This window comes from Phyllobates terribilis, unplaced genomic scaffold (assembly GCF_046119375.1).
Source record: "Phyllobates terribilis strain yellow unplaced genomic scaffold, ASM4611937v1 Scaffold_11__3_contigs__length_659146591, whole genome shotgun sequence".
Lineage (NCBI taxonomy): Eukaryota > Metazoa > Chordata > Amphibia > Anura > Dendrobatidae > Phyllobates > Phyllobates terribilis.
This window is the reverse complement of record NW_027362771.1, coordinates 503603282-503620437: the sequence shown is the minus strand read 5'-3', so window position 1 is coordinate 503620437 and position 17156 is coordinate 503603282. Positions and strand designations below refer to the sequence as shown.

At 44.1% G+C, this 17156-nt stretch overlaps 1 protein-coding gene across 2 annotated transcripts in view; it reads right to left on the bottom strand.

Moving 5' to 3' along the window:
• The window catches only part of BOLA3 (bolA family member 3), a 28667-nt gene extending 13037 nt beyond the window's left edge, over positions 1-15630 (bottom strand). For both annotated transcript variants that reach the window (XM_073653576.1, XM_073653575.1), the window contains exons 1-3: positions 15481-15630; positions 12626-12749; positions 10731-10819 (exon numbers count right to left, since the gene is read on the bottom strand). In XM_073653576.1, the coding sequence (XP_073509677.1) occupies positions 10731-10819; positions 12626-12749; positions 15481-15516 (249 nt within the window). In that variant the 5' untranslated portion in view covers positions 15517-15630. The remainder of the gene's footprint in view (positions 1-10730; positions 10820-12625; positions 12750-15480) is intronic.
• Between the last annotated feature and the right edge of the window lie 1526 nt (positions 15631-17156).

Sequence of the window (17156 nt, the reverse complement as noted above, 5' to 3'; positions counted from 1 at the left end):
ATAATGCCACAGAAAAAGTGGAATAAAATGGTCATATATGAATAATAATGGCATCACTGAAAACATTGTCTCATCATCATCAAAAAAAAAAGAAAAAAAATGCTCTGTCAGCAGAAAAATAAAAACAGCTATAGCTCTCAGAATAGGGTGCAATGCACAGTGCCTTGAAGAGTATTCATACCCTGTGAAATTTTCCACATTACACCCACAAACTTAAGTGTATTTTATGTGATATATCACAGAGTTGCAAGTACTTGTAAAGTGTAAAGGAAATGATCCTTTTTAAATATATTACAACTATGGGCCTAGCTCTTGATGTGAGAGGTCGGGTGGCAGTGCCTCTCCAACACCATTAGCTTCAATTATCCTGCACAGAGCCCGAACCAGCCAAATCCCTTATCAGGAACTGCTGTCTGAGGGTCCCGGGAGTCAGAGGCGAGCTTCTGCCAGACTCAGAGAGTCCAACATGGGCTGCAAAAGGCAGAAGGATGCCGGGGCCTGCAGCAGTGCCTCAGCCCAAGATGGCACCGAGACAGAGGAAGAGGCGGGAAGGAGGAACACAGCCTATGCACGGAGGCTGGAGGCTTCAGCACGGCTGCACAGGTATGCGAGGGGCATGAAGGCAGATGAAGAAGGAAGTGAAGGCAGTGAGAAGCATGGAGATGAGGAGGAAGATGGTGAGGAGCTGCCTGTGCTACATAATGAACAGCAGGAGCAGGGGGATGGTGACACTGTGCTGGCAGCTGAAAGTTCAGATGAGGCAGAGCCGACTCTGCGAGATGTATTCCAGGCTGTCTTATACTGCAAGACTGCTTTAACTGCTCTGACAAAGCAGGTGAACGGTCTGAAAGCCGACATGGGAGGCATTGAGGCTTCTATGCAGAAAGTTACAGCCAGATTGACTGAGGTGGAGGGCAGAGTTGGTGAAACAGAAGATCATTTAACCTCAGTGCAAAAGACGCAGCAACAGCACACTCAGAGGATCACGGTAGTGGCTAACAAAAACGATGACCTGGAAAACCGGTCACGCAGGAACAATTTGCGTATTGTGGGCATCCCTGAAAGAGCTGAGGGTGCTGACCCCACGATCTTTGTTGAAACCTGGCTGCTGGGAAAGTTTGGGTCTAATATCCTGTCGAGGGTGTTTGCTGTGGAGCGTGCCCATCGAGTGCCCATGAGACCCCCAGTGCCTGGAGAGGGCCCTCGTACGATGTTAGCCAGAATCCTGAACTGCAGAGACCGGGACACTATCTTACGTAAGGCCAGAAAATTGATAGATCTTACCCTGGAGGGCAAACGCATTGAAATATACCCGGATTACTCGGCTGAGGTGCAAAAGCTGCGGCTACGGTATGGTGAAGTGAAGAAACAGCTCCGCTCTTTGAATGTGAAATACTCTACAATTTATCCTGCCAAATTAAGAGTGGAAGCCTTTGGAAAGGTCAATTTTTTCCCGTCACCGGTAGAGGCCGCCTCGTGGTTGGAGCGGAACCGGAGCAAATTGAGAGAAGCTGAGGACTCGGCACGGTGAATGCACGACCCTGCTATCCTGACCACTGGACAGGGTTGTGGCTCTGCATTGCTCTGCGAAACCGCAGAGGAGGGGGAGAAACCCCCGCTGGGATCTACGTTTTATAGTTTTATAGTTAATTTGTTTGATTAATGGTTCGGGACTATGCATACTATTGATTATGTGGTGGAGAGACTGCCAATGCTGGAGGAGGACACGGCGCATGTTGATATGCGGTATACTACGATGTTGCTCAGGTTCTTTGAGCTCCCACTCTCACGTTGGGAAGAGAGTGACAAGAGAAGGGTGGGGGGAGGGGAGGTGGATGGGTTGGATTTGCGGGAAAATGGGGTTGCTTATGCTGTTTGACCTGGTATGCTGGGGAACAAAATGGAAAGATGTTACTTGATGATGGTGGATTGTTTTTTCTAATGCACAATGAGTAACCGTACGGTTCGGATTTTAAGTTGGAATGTACGTGGTATATCTGACAGGATTAAGAGGGCAGCAGTTCTGAATCACATCAGATCTTGTGATCCTATGATTGCGTGCTTACAGGAGACCCATCTCACTAGAGATACTAGGCACTGGCTATCGAGAGGGTGGATGTTAAAGACATATCATTCCACTTATTCCTCGTACTCCAGGGGGGTGTCAGTCCTAATACACAAAAACGCTCATTATGAAGAGCTGGCAGTGCAAGTAGACAGTGAAGGGCAGTATGTATGGATTGCGTGCAGATTGTATGGACACAAAATGATTTTAGTGGCTTTATATATCCCTCCACCTTATTCTAAAAAGGAACTTCAAGCAGTAATGGACTTGACGGCCAGATGGGGAGAGGCTCCGATGTTGATTATGGGAGATGTTAACAACACCATGAATGATTACTGGGATAAAGTACGTCCGGCAGGTATGGAAGCTGGACGGGACGGAATGACTGCATTTGGCACCTACGTGGGGGAGCTGGGGCTGGTGGATCTGTGGAGAGTACGAAATGAGGGTAAGAGGACCTTCTCGTGTCACTCGGCTACACACGGAACACTGTCAAGGATAGACCTGGCTTTTGGGGATACTGTTATGGATGGGATGGTTGGGGAGGTGGAATACCTACAGAGGACTCTATCGGATCATAGTCCTATGGTTGTCACGCTTCTAGTGGGATCTGCTCAGGGTCAGAGGGGAGGTTGGCGTCTTCACCCGACGTGGCTTAAAGTGGTGGATATGGGTGGCATAACCAAAGAACTAGAGCACTTCTTCCAAGTGAATGAAGGGAGTGCTGAGGCCACAGTGGTGTGGGAGGCTATGAAGGCATTTACGAGGGGACTCTTTATAAGTGAGATCTCACGGTGTAAGACCAAAACTAAATTGGCAGATCAACAAATAAAGGATGACTTGACAAGGGCAGAGGCAGACATGATTTTGGCGCCAACGAGTGTAGCTCACAATAGACTAAAATTGGCACAGGAGGCAGTTAATAAACTGCACATGATGCAAGCTGAGAGGAAAAGGGCATTTCAGCAAGCCCAATTCTTTGAGGAAGGAGAGAGAGTGGGTCACTTGTTGGCGGTGATATCTGCGGCACAGAGGGAGTCTTCCAGGGTGTACAGGTTGAGAGACCAAACGGGGACGACTCTGACAGACACAAAGGACATATTGGAGGTCTTCAAGGAATATTACATGGCACTGTACAATTCAAGAGTACGGGACACAGAGGGGGCCGTAGAGGAATTTTTGGAAGGCATCTCACTGTCTAAATTGTCTGAGGAAGATAGGATGAGGTTGGATGAACCTGTGAGTATGGAGGAGGTGGAATGTGCAATTCTGTCTATGCCCAATAACAAATCACCGGGTGCTGATGGTCTACCTGGAGAGGTGTACAGGGAGCTGGTGGAACTGCTAGCTCCAAAATTGAAATCTGTGTTTGATGAGGCTTTGGTGAAGGGGGCGTTACCGAGATCAATGGAGGAAGCGGTGATAGTGGTTCTGCCAAAGGAGGGGAAAGACCCCATGGATGCGGAGTCGTATAGGCCCATATCGTTGTTGACAACGGATGTCAAAGTACTCGCTAAGATCCTGGCCACCCGGCTCACCGGGGTTGCGCATACTGTTATTCACGAGGACCAGTCGGGCTTTATGCCCAACCGCTCCACGGCTGTTAACTTGAGAAGATTATTTCTTAATATGCAGCTGCCTGCTGATAATGGTGGCGGGAGAATAGTGATGTCATTGGACGCTAGAAAAGCATTTGATAGCGTGGAATGGAAAGATTTATGGAAAATCATGGAAATAATGGGATTTGGCCCCGCATTCATGGCCTGGGTGAAGTTATTGTACTCATCCCCAAGGGCGGTAGTTAAGGTGAATGGTGAACGGTCCGGGATGTTTGACTTACATAGGGGCACAAGGCAGGGGTGCCCGCTGTCCCCGCTATTGTTTGCGGTGGCAGTGGAGCCCCTGGCGGCCAAAATAAGAGCTGAGAGAGGAGTGGTCGGATTTAATTTTGGGAGGCTGGAAGAAAAAATATCACTGTATGCCGATGACATCCTGTTATTTCTGGAAAATGCAGGAGAGACATTGGGGTGCACGATGGATGTAATTAAACACTTTGGGAGCATTTCGGGACTGGAGATAAACTGGCACAAGTCTTATGTCATGGCTGTAGATAGACCAATAAAAGCGGAGGAGATAGATGAGAGGGGGAAGCAGCTCCAGCTGGTTTCACAATTTAAATACCTTGGGATATGGGTGGCGCTTCCATTGACTCGATTCATGGATCTGAATTTAGTTCCTCTGCTAGAGAAATTTAAAAAGAAAATAGGCGCATGGTGCCAATTGGCTTTGACGGTGACGGGTAGAACTAACCTGATTAAGATGGTCCTTATGCCACAACTAATGTACGTTTTGCACAACTCACCGATATGGCTACCAAAAAAACGGTTTCAGGGTATTGATTCTATCTTCAGATCCTTGATATGGGGCAAGAGGCAGGCAAGGATTAAATTGGGAACGCTGCAAAATGGGAAGGAGGAGGGAGGATTGGCCGCACCCAATCCCTGGGTCTATTTCTTGGCAGTACAGGGCCAGCATGTCAGGGGATGGAGAGAACCCGATTGTGGAGGGGCAGCTTGCCGGGTGCTGGTACATGTGTCGGGGAGACGCCCACTGGTCCAGGCGTTAGAGGATGGTACCTTTAAGAAATTGGGAGCAATATATCCTACCTTAGGCTTGACTCAGAAGGTATGGGACACTATTAAAAAGATCAGGGGGGTGGACGGGCTGACTAAGTACTCACCGGTGTTGGGCAATGAACATCTGCCGGAACTTAATAAGCTGTGTCAAATGGGCAATTGGAAGGCGCAAGGAGTGAGATATGTGTGCCAGCTGCAGAGTGGAACGGACCTGAAGACCTTTGAGAAATTGAGAGAAGAATTTGATTTGCCTTTGGTGTGGGGATTTCAATACTATAGGCTTCGACATGCTTGGAGGGCACAGTGTGGATTGGGAGCCATGACGGTTCAGGGTGACATTGTACTAGACTCTGTGTGCATGAAGGGAGGGACGAGGGGAGTCATATCGAGCCTATATCATGACCTACTGCACTCCTATCTGGGGGGAAATCACTTCATTGCAAAGAGTAAATGGGAAAGGGAGGTGGGTACCCTCACAACAGAACAATGGGAGGCAATTCTAGAATATGTCCCGAAGATCTCTCTAAGCGAGCAGGCACGGATCTCCCAATTATACATAATACATAGGACATACAAAACACCGCTGCGCCTGTACAAGGCGGGCTTGAGGGGAGATTCCAGTTGCCCTAGATGTGGCACGGACCAGGCCGGACTGCTACACATACTATGGTCATGCCCGCGGCTAGTGGCTTATTGGTTGGTCGTTGTTAACAAAATTGAGAGGGCTTATACATGTACAATTGACAGAAACCTGGTGCTGTGTGTTTTGGGGGAGGAGGATGGAATACCTGTCTCAGAACATTACAAAGTGGCGATAGCGCGATTGCTATATGTGGCACGCAAACTAATAGCACGAAAATGGACAGATTCGGAACCCCCCACTTGGAGGGAATTTATTGCTCTGACACGTACGGTAATGCATTTAGAGGAAAGCATTTACAGGCGGAGGCATGGAGAGAGAACTTTTGGGAAAATATGGTCCGCATGGATGGCGGTAATATGATTGTCAATGTTCCCAGGTATGCCCGGCATAAGGAGTATTGGCGGGAGGGGGGAGGGGGGAGAGGGTTTTGACTGTATTACTACACGTTATGTGAATTGTTATATGTATATTGATAACTGTTTGCTGTAAATTTTTGAAACCTAAATAAAAATAATTGGTTTAAAAAAAATATATATACAGTACAGACCAAAAGTTTGGACACACCTTCTCATTTAAAGATTTTTCTGTATTTTCATGACTTTGAAAATTGTACATTCATACTGAAGGCATCAAAACTATGAATTAACACATGTGGAATTATATAATTAACAAAAAAGTGTGAAACAACTGAAAATATGTCTTATATTCTAGGTTCTTCAAAGTAGCCACCTTTTGCTTTGATGACTGCTTTGCACACTCTTGGCATTCTCTTGATGAGCTTCAAGAGGTAGTCACCGGAAATGGTCTTCACTTCACAGGTGTGCCCTGTCAGGTTTAATAAGTGGGATTTCTTGCCTTATAAATGGGGTTGGGACCATCAGTTGTGTTGTGCAGAAGTCTGGTGGATACACAGCTGATAGTCCTACTGAATAAACTGTTAGAATTTGTATTATGGCAAGAAAAAAGCAGCTAAGTAAAGAAAAACGAGTGGCCATCATTACTTTAAGAAATGAAAGTCAGTCAGTGTGAAAAATTGGGCAAACTTTGAATGTATCCCCAAGTGCAGTTGCAAAAACCATCAAGCGCTACAAAGACACTGTCTCACATGAGGACCGCCCCAGGAAAGGAAGACCAAGAGTCACCTCTGCTTCTGAGGATAAGTTTACCCGAGTCACCAGCCTCAGCATTCGCAGGTTAACAGCAGCTCACATTAGAGACCAGGTCAATGACACACAGAGTTCTAGCAGCAGACACATCTCTTCAACAACTGTTAAGAGGAGACTTTGTGCAGCAGGCCTTCATGGTAAAATAGCTGCTAGGAAACCACTGCTAAGGACAGGCAACAAGCAGAAGAGACTTGTTTTGGCTAAAGAACACAAGGAATGGACATTAGACCAGTGAAAATCTGTGCTTTGGTCTGATGGGTCCAAATTTGAGATCTTTGGTTCCAACCACCATGTCTTTGTGCGAAGCAGAAAAGGTGAACAGATAGATTCTACATGCCTGGTTCCTACCGTGAAGCATGGAGAAGGAGGTGTGATGGTGTGGGGGTGCTTTGCAGGTGACACTGTTCGGGATTTATTCAAAATTGAAGGCACACTGAACCAGCATGGCTACCACAGCATCTTGCAGCGGCATGCTATTCCATCCTGTTTGCTTTTAGTTGGACCATCATTTATTTTTCAACAGGACAATGACCCCAAACACACCTCCAGGCTGTGTAAGGGCTATCTGACCAAGAGGGAGAGTGATGGGGTGCTACGCCAGATGACCTGGCCTCCACAGTCACCAGACCTGAACCCAATTGAGATGGTTTGGGGTGAGCTGGACCGCAGAGTGAAGGCAAAAGGGCCAACAAGTGCTAAGCATCTCTGGGAACTCCTTCAAGATTGTTGGAAGACCATTTCCGGTGACTACCTCTTGAAGCTCATCAAGAGAATGCCAAGAGTGTGCAAAGCAGTCATCAAAGCAAAAGGTGGCTACTTTGAAGAACCTAGAATATAAGACATATTTTCAGTTGTTTCACACTTTTTTGTTAAGTATATAATTCCACACTTGTTAATTCATAGTTTTGATGCCTTCAGTGTGAATGTACAATTTTCATAGTCAAGAAAATACAGAAAAATCTTTAAATGAGAAGGTGTGTCCAAACTTTTGGTCTGTACTGTATATATACATTACAACTATAAATCTGAAAATTGTGACGTGCATTTGTATTCAGCTCCTGTAGTCTGATACCCCTAAATAAAGTCCTGAGTGACCGGTTGCCTCCAGAAGTCACATAATTAGTGAATTGAGTCCCCCTGGGTGTAATGTATTCTCAGTATAACTACAGCTGTTCGGTGAAAGCCTCAGAGGTTTGTGTGAGAACATTATCTATTCCAGACTTTTGAGCTCCAAATGTTAAATTGCGCCCTTTCCCTTCAGTGTATCCAAACATTAGTTTCCAACCATATACTTGATAAGGTCTACTCAGGAAAAATTACACAACTCATTTTGGGGTTCATTTTTTTTCTTCCCTTCTAATTTGCATTAATTCCTGTGAAGCACCTGAAGGGTTAAAAAACTTCCTGACTGTGGCTTTGAATACTTTGAGGGGTGCAATTTTTTTAATATAGGGTCACTTTTAGGAGTTGTCTGACATATAGGCTCCTCATTAGAAGTTGTACAACAAACTGTGGGGAACAATTTCTCCTCTTACTCCTTGTGAAAATGAAAAATTTGCGGCAAAAACAACATTTTGGTGGGAATTTTTTTTTCCCCCATTTTCACAGCCCAATGTTATAAAATTCTATGTTAGCACCTGTTTTTCCAAGATGCTTATCGCACCCCTAGATGCATTCCTTTAGAGGTGTAGTTTTTAAAATACACTGTGTGCAGAATTATTAGGCAAGTTGTATTTTAGAGGATTATTTTTATTATTGATCAACAACTATGTTCTCAATCAACCCAAAAGACTCATAAATATCCAAGCTTAATATTTTTGGAAGTTGGAGTGGGGTTTTTTTTAGATTTGGCTATCTTAGGAGGATATCTGTTTGTGCAGGTAACTATTACTGTGCAGAATTATTAGGCAACTTAATAAAAACCAAATATAATCCAATCTCACTTGTTTATTTTCACCAGGTAAACCAATATCAGTGCACAAAATTTAGAAATAAACATTTCTGACATGCAAAAACAAAAACCAAAAAAAATCAGTGATCAATATAGCCACCTTTCTTTATGATGACACTCAACAACATTCCATCCATAGATTCTGTCAGTTGCTTGATCTGTTTTCGATCAACATTGCGTGCAGCAGCCACCACAGCCTCCCAGACACTGTTCCCAGAGGTGTACTGTTTTCCCTCCCTGTAGATCTCACATTTTATGATGGACCACAGGCTCTCTATGGGGTTCAGATCAGGTGAACAAGGGGGCCATGTCATTATTTTTTCTTCTTTTAGACCTTTACTGGCCAGCCACGCTGTGGAGTAGTTGGATGCATGTGATGTAGCATTGTCCTGCATGAAAATCATGTTTTTCTTGAACGATACCGACTTCTTCCTGTATCACTGCTTGAAGAAGTTGTCTTCCAGAAACTGGCAGTAGGTCTGGGGGTAGAGCTTCACTCCATCTACAATCCGAAAAGGTCCCACAAGTTCATCTTTGATGATACCAGCCCATACCAGTACCCCACCTCCACCTTGCTGGCGTCTGAGTCGGAGTGGAGCTCTCTGCCCTTTACTGATCCAGCCTCTGGTCCATCCATCTGGCCCATCAAGAGTCACTCTCATTTCATCAGTCCATAAAACCTTTGAAAAATCAGTCTTAAGATATTTCTTGGCCCATTCTTGATGTTTTATCTTATGTTTCTTGTTCAAAGGTGGTCGTTTTTCAGCCTTCCTTACCTTGGCCATGTCCCTGAGCATCGCACACCTTGTGCTTTTTGATACTCCAGTAAAGTTGCAGCTCTGAAATATGGCAAAACTGGTGGCGAATGGCATCTTGGCAGCTTCACGCTTGATTTTCCTCAATTCATGGGCAGTTATTTTGCGCCTTTTTTGGCCAACACACTTCTTGCGACCCTGTTGGCTATTTGCCATGAAACGCTTGATTGTTCGGTGATCACGCTTCAAAAGTTTGGAAATTTCAAGACTGCTGCATCCCTCTGCAAGACATCTCACAATTTTGGACTTTTCAGAGCCCGTCAAATCTCTCTACTGACCCATTTTGCCAAAGGAAAGGAAGTTGCCTAATAATTAAGCACACCTTATATAGGGTGTTGATGTCATTAAACAACACCCCTCCTCATTACAGAGATGCACATCACCAGATTTACTTAATTGGTAGTTGGCTCTCAAGCCTATGCAGCTTGGAGTAGGACAACAGGTATAAAAAGTATTAAAGTGATCAAAATACTCATTTGCCTAATAATTCTGCACGCGGTGTAGTGTCACTTGTGAGTGGGTGTTTTGCAATTTTATCAACTTGTGGACTCTGCAAATGTGACATGGCATCCGCAGTCTATTCCAGCTAAAGCTGTGCTACAAAAGTCAAATAGTGATGGTGCTCATTCCCTTCTGTGCGCCCCAACAGTAGATTCCAACCACATATGGGATATCGTTCTACTAAGGAGGAATTGCACAGCAGATTTTGGGATTCATTTTTTTGCTGTTAATTTTCTTTTTTTTTTCTTTCCATTTTGCATTAACTTCTGAGGAAATTTCATTCAAAATAAAAAATAAAAAATGCTGTAAAATATTTTTATCCTTTTCAACATCCTACCATCAAAGAAAAGACATAAAAAAAAAAGACACCGACATATGATATGTTATCTATTAAGTAGTTTGTGTGGCTTGACTGTTTGATTTTAGATCATAAACATTCAAGGTTTGCAAATTGCAAATGTTTTAACATTTTTTTATTTTTTTTTTTTTACAAATTTTAGACATTGACGTGAATAAATGCAAATCTCATGGACCTAAAATTACCACAAACATAAAGTCCAATGTGTCATGAGAAAAAAATCTCAGAAGAGTTATTATTACCACATAAAGTGACACTGGTCAGAACTGAAACATTTGTCCGGCTCTGGCTTAGACAGGAAGGGGTTCACAATCTGGTGAGTTTTCTACCTCAGTATTTCTATATATTTTTTTCTGGTTAGCCAATAAAGGTGTCACTTCAACAATATTTTTGTCATTTTTGAACATAAAAGTATTTACATCGATTTCCTCAGTATTTGTAAGCCGAGAGGAACAATCAGATGAAAAGGATCACAGAAAAAAGTCACCACTTCTGGATTTTTGACCCACTCCTGGTTTTGGCTTTCAAATACTGAGGTAAAAAAACTGACCAAATACTGATCGTGTGAACGTTGCCCAAGAAAGATAACACTCACTTCATTAACCATCTTATGCTGCTGCACTGTGCGCTTCTCTTTGAATTCTTCGGATTCCACATGGATTTCATACATCGCTCCGCATCCTCCTGTGATAAACGAGACCTGGATCAATTCATTATCATATACACCACACAACTATTAGGCCACGTTCACACGTTCAGTGTTTGGCAAGTTTTTTACCTCAGTATTTGTAAGCCAAAACCAAGAGTGGAACAATCAGAGGAAAAGTATAATAGAAACACTTCACCACTTCTGTATTTATCACCCACTCCTGGTTTTGGCTACAAATACTGAGGTAAAAAAACTGACCAAATACTGAACGTGTGCACGTGGCCTTACATAGGAATTGTATCATCCTATTCTCTTTCATTCATTAGCAGCCAGCAGAGATCCAAAAATTATGAGGACCTGACACAGAGTCCTTTTTATTTTATTTTTTTGAGACTGAAGATCCATCCTGGCTGGTTGCCGTTTACAGCAGGAGGTTTGTTACAATTTATCTAGCTCTGATTTCAGCCAAAGACCAAATGTGAATAAGGCCTCATTCAATCGTACGTTTTCCACCTGCGTTTTGCAGATACAACTCGTACCTATCACAGTCTATGTGGCGGTTCACGAGTCCGCGTCATTTTGCAGACCAAAACAAGGAGAAATGTCCGAATTTACTAATATGGGTCCGTGGGGGAATAAAAATAAAATGGACAGCACTCAGATGCCGTCCGTGTGCTGTCCGATTTTCATTTTGCTTGATGGGAGAAGCCTGAGAAAACTTCTAGTGGACAAAAAAAAAGAAAACGAGAAAAATTTGATGTTAATAAATGACACCGACCAAACACTGATGGAAATCTGTCTGGTTTTTACGTGAATGAAAATCACTTACATCTGAATGAGGCCTAAAGGAAAAAGGAATCGGTCATTCTGGATTTCATTAGGAAAGTGTCTGCCGCGGGTTATTCTGAAATAAGTTTACATACTTAGCTAGGACGAGCGTGTCATTTTTTGGGGTGGAGTCGGGTGAAAATTTTTTTCACATTCCAGAATATAACGATATAATAGATAAGCGTGTGGGGGCGGCCATTCATATTAGATGACCATTGGCCGAACCCTCCGATGTCAACTGGGGCTGGACAACTATTTCTGTGTATAAGGACATCCCAGAGGTGTCTGTGAAAGCTTAACGCTCCCATATACATTGTGTCAAAGTTGAAAAAACTACTTGATTTTGGCGCGGTCACCCGACAATGTGTATGGGGGCCACCAGGCTCGACCCCAACAGATGTTGGGGACAGAAGGACCTGGCTTGTTGAATATCAGCGGCTGATCCTTTTGTTCATCTTAGGCTACGTTCAGTATTTGGTCAGTATTTGTAAGCCAAAATCAGAAGTGGAACGATCAGAGGAAAGTATAATAGAAACACATCACGCTTACAAATACTGAGGTAAAATACTGACCAAATACTGAACGTAGGAACGTGGCCTTAGACTTCTGGCAGAGGAGTCTGACAGCGTCTCTCTCGTAGAGAACATAGGAGCTCTAGGTGAAGTTACAAGAGACAGCGGTGGGCTGATGGCCACCTAATGTGTTTATTCTCAATTAAAAACACACATACTGGGGGAGCAGGGAGAAATGGTGGATTTTGGTGACCACCTTACCCCCTGGTAGGATATCTGGGGTAATTGGTAACAATAGTAATGCCCGCTCCTGGCCAGCACCATATCGTATGTAGCAATCTCCCAAAGCGGTACAATGGCTGATTATTACTCTACTGCGGTTTTCTATTCTTCACTTGGTGTTTCCTTGAGGACATTATGCTGGGACGGAATAACTAAGAGATCTACTGGATCCCAAGTCGTTGTCCTCACTCACACTCATTGTACATCACTCTTTATTACCAGAAATATCAATCACATTCACAAAGGAGGCGAGAGGAAACTTGGTCTTCAGCACGTGCGTGATCCGGTCTTCTGCTTCAGTCTTTGAGGTAAACGATCTTCTGAGGTTGCAGAGGACACAAGTCTATCCGGAAGGAAAGTCAATTATATTCCTATAATTAACAATTTAGAACATGTACCAGACATAAATATCACGCACATGGCCGTATACACCATGCGCAGAGATGTAACACGTCTCCATAATTAGTAACAGTAATGGGAAACTAGGTTTAAGGAAGTTGTGCACTACTTTAAACTACCCCCCCCCCCCCAATGTATCCCCCCAGGGGCCCTAATCCTTTTTGCAAATACCTTACATTGCTGTTTTTTTTTTTTTGTAAATACCTTACGTGGCCGCTCACAGGCATCATGTGACCCCGCGCTGACGTCACGACAAGTGAGGCGTGACTCAGTGCTGAGGTCCCCGCGGTGGCTGCTGGGTTGTGAGCGGGGTTACCCTTCGCGTCACACCCAGCATCCACCGTGCGCTTTCCCAATGAATGGGGAGAGGCAGAGAGCACGGTGGATGCCGGGTGTAACGCGGATGGTAACCACGCCCACAACCTGGCATCCACCTGGAACCAGGAAGAAAAAGACCCCCGGCTGCAGCCAGCACTTGTCGAGACATCAGCGGATGTCAGTGCCGGCTGCAGCCGGGGGTCACGTGATGCCTGTGTGCAGCCAGTGATAGCGACACTCACAGGCATTATCTGCAACGGAAGGTATTTACAAAAAGGCTTAGGGCCACCGGGGGGATACATTGGGGGGGGGGGGTAGTCTAAAGTAGTGGACAACCCCTTTAATTTTTTAGATGTTCATGTAAAGAATACACCAGTCCCAAAGTATTCAGGATCCATTTGTGTGAACTCATCAAACATTGTGCACACATTACAAAAGATTTGGCACAAAATCCGCCAATACAAAAAAAAAAAAAGCACTAGTTAGCAACGGACTAAAAATATTTTTAAAAAAGCAAACGATGAATTGGGGCCCATGTGACAGGTTTCCTAACAGACGAGGGTAGAGATTGCCCAGAGTGGAGAACATCTTTAAAGAGAACCAGTCATGTCAAACAATAAATATTAAACTACAGATATGGGGTTAATCTGCAGGCTAATTATGTTCTGAAACTGCTCGGTGCCTGAACTGAGAGCCCCACTGCCAGTAGGAAATTCACTTTATTCCTCCTGTCAGCCTCTGACTGTCAGTCATAGCAATGTGGCCGACTCAGCTTCAGTCACCGCTAAGTGCAATGTGAGCGGCAGCTGTAACCGTGCCCCGACACATGCGGAGTCCGCTGTCAGTCAGTACCATGGATGCGGTTACAACTGCTGCTCACTGTGTACTGAGCAGTGACTGAAGCCGTACCAGTTGCACTCCAATGACTGAAAGCCTGAGGGTGCAGGTAGGAATAAAGTTAATCTTCTCCTGGCAGTGGGGCTCTCGGTGCAATCGCAGGGCAGGTACAGAATGCTATTAACATGCAGATTACAGTACCAGCATTTTTTTTACATGACAGGTTCCCTTTAAGCAGCATTTACACTGCAAGACAGTTGTGGAAGACACTATCAGTGTAAACAGGCAGCCGATCAGCCAATGAACAAGCGCCAATTATCTTCTTTTTTTTGTTTAAATGGTTTTTATTAAGGGCAATTTTACATAATGGGGAATAAAAACAAAAAGCGGATAAAATACATAAGAATAATGAAAAAAAATAGAAGAATATTAGCTAGGAAATGAGAAAAACAAGCTAAACCTTAACCTATCTAAACTAAAGGAGAAGGTAACGAAAGGGAAAGGGAGTGGAAAAGGGGAAGGAAAAAAGAGGAATAAAGGGAAGGGAGGGGAGGGGAAAAGGGGCAGGGAAGGAAAATAGTCCATGGAAACGGGGACAGAAAAGAGGAGAAATAATAGGGGGAAGAGGTTAAATGGGGAAAGAATAAACTGGGAAGGGAGAAGGAAGGAAAGGAGGGGGGAGAACTAAATAATTATCTGAGAAGTGCTTAACTCGAATAATACTATGTACATTATAGTAGACCTAAAACACATTTCATGTTTTAGAAAAAAAAAACAAAAAAAACTGGCTCTCTAATTATCTTTTGTGCGGTTCCAAAGATCATCATTCTCGGCTGTGAATCGTCCTGTGTAAACGCACTGCCGAGACCTATGGATTTGGTTTGCTTTGGTCTGTCTGTGTAAACAGCCATTTAAATGACAGTTGATGGTACCGTGCTGCCAGTCAGGCCATGTAAGTGGGCCCTAAGGTTACGTTCCCACAATGAGCATTTGGTGCCATTATTTTCAGCTACATATGGAAAAAAAGTGATAAAAGCAATACACTCACCTGACCCCGGGGTAAAAGTCAGGATTATACATAGGTGGAATCTGAGAGTTGCACTACATGCCGCAGGATGAGCAGCGCTTCCGCCATTGTTTGGGGATTTTTCCAATGTAGTAATATGACAGTCACTTTACTGCACCGGTCAGTATAGCTGGCCATCAACACCATCGCTGTATGTCAGCCTGCAAGGCCTATAATTATTATTTTCTGGGGTGGGAAGGGTTAATGGTTCCATAAAGAGCTGTGTAACACACTCATATACCTGCATTCACCTCCCAGCTCTCTGCTTGCGGACAGTGTATGGAAACCTGCAGAGCTAATATTCCCATCCAGTCTAGGCAATCTGTCAGCTCAACAGTCTGCACTGATACACTGCAGCGGAAAGCAGAGAGGACACACTGTAACAGCCCCTCTGCTGTGAGCAGTGGTGTGTCCTCCGCATCCCTCCCTCCTGCTCAGACACTGCGCTACTCACCCTGGCCCTGGAGAGCAGGGCTCCGGCCGCCCACATGGTGCTAATGTGCAGGCGACTTATTCAATGTCACTACTGTCCAGCCATAAGGACTATTGTGGTCGGCGCTTAGCAATGACGTCATCCGATGCACCGGCCGCCCATTATTGATACTGGCACTACCAAGTTTTACTACAACCAATTTTTTTTGGCCAACGTGCAACGGAATAAACGACAGACTAAAGCTGTGACTGTATTATTTTCTTACAAGTCTTGCTCCCCTCTTCACTGTTATGTGGCTACTAGATATAAGAGGAGGCGAGGAAAAGGGGCGTCATCAGCAGCGGCTGCGGCAACCTGATCTAGGCGCAGTGTTTTATTGTGGCCACCAGAGGGAGCAGTGCAGGGAACTCTACAGGAGTATGTGACTATATAGTGAGGGTGACAGTATATAGTGACGAGGGTGACTGTGTATAGTGAGGGTGACAGTATATAATCATGGTGGCTGTGTATAGTGAGGGTGACAGTATATAATCATGGTGACTGTGTATAGTGAGGGTGACAGTATATAATCATGGTGACTGTATAGTGAGGGTGACAGAATGTGATCATGGTGACTGTATAGTGAGGGTGACAGAATGTGATCATAGTGACTGTGTATAGTGAGAGTGACTGTAAATAATCATGGTGACTGTGTATAGTGAGGGTGACAGTATATAATCATGGTGACTGTATAGTGAGGGTGACATTATATAATCATGGTGACTGTGTATAGTGAGGGTGACAGTATATAATCATGGTAACTGTGTATAGTGAGGGTAACTGTAAATAATCATGGTGATTGTGTATAGTGAGGATGGCGGTATATAATCATGGTGGCTGTGTATAGTGAGGGTGACAGTATATAATTATGGTGACTGTGTATAGTGAGGGTGACAGTATATAATTATGGTGACTGTGTATAGTGAGGGTGACTGTAAATAATCATGGTGACTGTGTATAATGAGGGTGACTGTGTATAGTGAGGGTGACAGTATATAATCATGGTGACTGTGTATAGTGAGGGTGACTGTAAATAATCATGGTGACTGTGTATAATGAGGGTGACTGTGTATAGTGAGGGTGACAGTATATAATCATGGTGACTGTGTATAGTGAGGGTGACAGTATATAATCATGGTGACTGTGTATAGTGAGGGTGACTGTAAATAATCATGGTGACTGTGTAAAGTGAGGGTGACAGTTTATAATCATGGTGACTGTATAGTGAGGGTGACAGTATATAATCATGGTGACTGTGTATAGTGAGGGTGACAGTATATAACCATGGTGACTGTGTATAATAGTGAGGTTGACAGTAAATAGTCATGGTGATTGTGTATAGTGAGAGTGACTGTGTATAGTGAGGGTGTCAGTATATAATTATGGTGATTGTGTATAGTGAGCGTGACTCTATAGTGAGGGTGACAGTATTTAACCATGGTGACTGTGTATAGTGAGGGTGACAGTATATAATCATGGTGACTGTGTATAGTAAGGGTGACAGTATATAATCATGGTGACTGTGTATAGTGAGGGTGACAGTATATAATCATGGTGACTATATAGTGAGGGTGACTGTATAGTGAGGGTGACAGTATATAATCATGGTGACTGTATAGTGAGGGTGACAGTATATAATTATGGTGACTGTGTATAGT